The sequence below is a fragment of the Jatropha curcas genome, chromosome 7 (assembly GCF_041381405.1).
Source record: "Jatropha curcas cultivar XTBG-Jc1 chromosome 7, XTBG_Jcur_1.0, whole genome shotgun sequence".
Classification (NCBI taxonomy): domain Eukaryota; kingdom Viridiplantae; phylum Streptophyta; class Magnoliopsida; order Malpighiales; family Euphorbiaceae; genus Jatropha; species Jatropha curcas.
Window position 1 is genome coordinate 19185318 of NC_143157.1, and position 2954 is coordinate 19188271.

At 30.6% G+C, this 2954-nt stretch overlaps 1 protein-coding gene across 1 annotated transcript; it reads right to left on the reverse strand.

Moving 5' to 3' along the window:
- Positions 1–232: 232 nt before the first annotated feature.
- LOC105637011 (protein LIGHT-DEPENDENT SHORT HYPOCOTYLS 7) lies at positions 233–2705 on the reverse strand. Its single transcript, XM_012220409.4, has 2 exons — positions 1961–2705; positions 233–554 (listed from the first exon to the last, which is right to left on the reverse strand). The coding sequence occupies exon 1, from the start codon at positions 2548–2550 to the stop codon at positions 1996–1998; it is 555 nt and encodes a 184-aa protein (XP_012075799.1). The 5' UTR covers positions 2551–2705; the 3' UTR covers positions 233–554; positions 1961–1995.
- Positions 2706–2954: the final 249 nt, after the last annotated feature.

A 2954-nucleotide genomic window follows, 5' to 3' on the forward strand; every position in this document is an offset into this window, starting at 1 on the left:
GTGGGGGATACTAAATTTTTGAAAGGAAAAACTGATTCATTAACATATCTTCATTGCCCCTCTTTTGCTTCAAGGCATCAAAATGACCCACAAAAATATGTAGACATATATATATATACATTCAAGTACTTGGTTAAATATGTACTCTTAGACCTAATTTTTTTTCTCTAGATTGCATTTCCATAGAATATCACAATGTATTTATGTTTTTATACTAGTGAAGATTAAAAAATTGAGAAAATTTAACGAGGATATGTATAGTTTTCGCATCGATAATACATATATCCGAAAAATAATACATGGAAAAGATAATTAAAATCAAACTTGGGTATGTTTCACAGGATAGTAAACTTAAAATGAACAAAAAGAGGAGAAAATTTGGACTTACCCTTGTTTTATCTTGACCAACTTCGCCTATCTTTCGCAGTTTTAGGTATAGATTACATTGCTTCTTCATCCCAATAGGAAGTACTCAATCCAAAGGAAGAGTTGATAGAGAGATAGCTCCAAAATGTGGAAATGGCAAATGCGAAGACTTTGAAAATTTTGAGGGCCTGAAAAGAAATAAATAAAAGAGTCCCTCAAGTTATAATAATATTGATATAGCTATAGAAGACAAAGCATAATTTATAGATAACGGCAAAGCAAAAGCATTGAAAGCACTTAGATTAAAGAAATATTTGTTTTGATTTTGGATCTACTTAATGGATATAATAGAAAATGCTGTTCTCGAAAAAATAAAATAAAATAAATTTAAATATGTTTCAATTATTAATTACATATTTAATAATTCCCACTGATTATCACACTTATGTACCAAGTGATATCTGACTTACTTGATCAATTATTGATAGAATTTTTTTTTTTCTACAAAATCCCTTAGCTAACATACAGTATTAGTTACAAAACATTGATTGTGGGGTAGTATGTATTAGTAGCATTTCAAACTGTGATTAATTTGACTAAGCAGACAAATTAGACAATCTGTTTCTGGTAAAAAGTCCAAATTACATATATATAGCATATGCAAAAGAAAGGGACATTTTAACATAATGAGGGAAGCTTAAAAAAAGAGAGACAAAAAATTAATATTACAAATGAAGAATCAGACAAAGCAGCTAGAAACCATTATATATATATATATATATATATATATATATATGTAAGATCTTAAATAACAATTAGAAATTAACAACAAACAAGGATACCCAATAAGCAGTTTTGTATGATCTTAATGTCCTGTGCTCTTCAATCAGGAAAATTTTCTTATAAAGATCCTGAAAAGGATATATTTATACATATATTGAATATATTATTAGTTCTTGTAAATTCTCAGATGTTGAGTCCATATCCATGGTGGGAATAAGATTGTGCAAGAATCCCAAAAGAGCTATATATATATATATATATATATGAATGACTGTGATCTTGCATGAGAGAGACTAAGAGAGAGAAAAGAGAGGTCTTTACACCATAATCATAGCATCTAACAGTTATTTAAAGTTATCGAGGTAAAGTTATATATATATATATATATATATATATATATATATATATATATATATATATATAACTATAACTATAACTATAACTATAGCTACCTTCTTCTTTCTATCTATTTTGAAATACCCACTGCACAAATTAGGGTTTTGAAGCACCTGGCCTAGCTAGGGTTTAAAAATGAAAATAAGACAATGGAATTAATGCATTAACTTTCTGAATTGTAATTCACAGTCTAAAAAGAATGAAAATTAGATTAATTAAATTTCTTGTTTTATTTTCCCCTTCACATTTTCCCAACTTTTCTTATTGCAGAAAAATCAGCTAATAAAAAAATTTTAAAATTTAAAATTTAATCTGCAATCCAATTTCCCCATTGATTAATTAAATTACTTCAATGAATATATATTGACGTAGTAGATCCATAACTATAGAAATAAAAATAAAAATAATTGATTACCATCGTTTTCCTTTTTCTAGGGAACCAAACAAGATTTACTGCATGGGAAAACTTGAGCTCTCATTACTAGCTTTAATAGGGATATTCCTCTTCTTCTTTTTCTTCTTATAAGGAATTCCTCTTGCTTTAGCTTGCGAGTCTCTGACTTCACGAAGATAAACTCTGATAGCTCCACTTGCAAATGGGTTTGTCTCTGGTAACCCACCATTTTCTTCATACGCAGCTCTAAGGCGGCCTATCAGCGCGTCAAGGCTACCCCAAGCTTGTTTCAGAGGGCAAGTACAAGGGCCTGGTGGCTCCGGCTGTCCGAAAAACACACACCCTTGTAAGTGCACTTTCGTTTTCCCAAATTGATCCAAGTATCGAAGAAAATCAAGAACATGTGTGGCGTTGCAATTAGCTAATGTAACTGGTGGCCTTTGGTTTCTCAAGTACTGACCAAAAGTATTCCAGTCTCGCCGTTTTTGTGACTCGTACCGGCTTAGCGGAGGTGGGTTTTGCTGATCATTACCGTTACCGCCACCACCGTTACCACCGCCACCTGATCTTGATGACCCTTCTGCTATATCTTTCCCTTTGTTACTTGACATGATCACTAGAAACAGTGAGTTTCTAGTATATCTCAAGAAAGAAAGAAAAAGAAAAGAAAAGAAAAGAATATAAATATTTTATTTTGGACTAGAGAAGATGAAAGAAAGAAATATTGATCAAGACTCAAGAGGAAGAGATTTTTTTTTTCCTCATAAAAAAATAAATAATTAAAGAAAAATATATAAAAATCACATCATCTTGGTCTAGTGAGGAGACATGATATGGGTCCAATGGAAGTGCTTTAGCCTCTCTTTTTTCTGCTATGACATTATTTTCTTCCTTTAATGGTACTATTAGCAATAGCTAATACTTTTTTCCTATATATCTATTATTGTGTTTCCATCAACTGAGCAATCATTATCGAGTACATTAGTGTAATTAAACACCATGGTTAATAATCTAT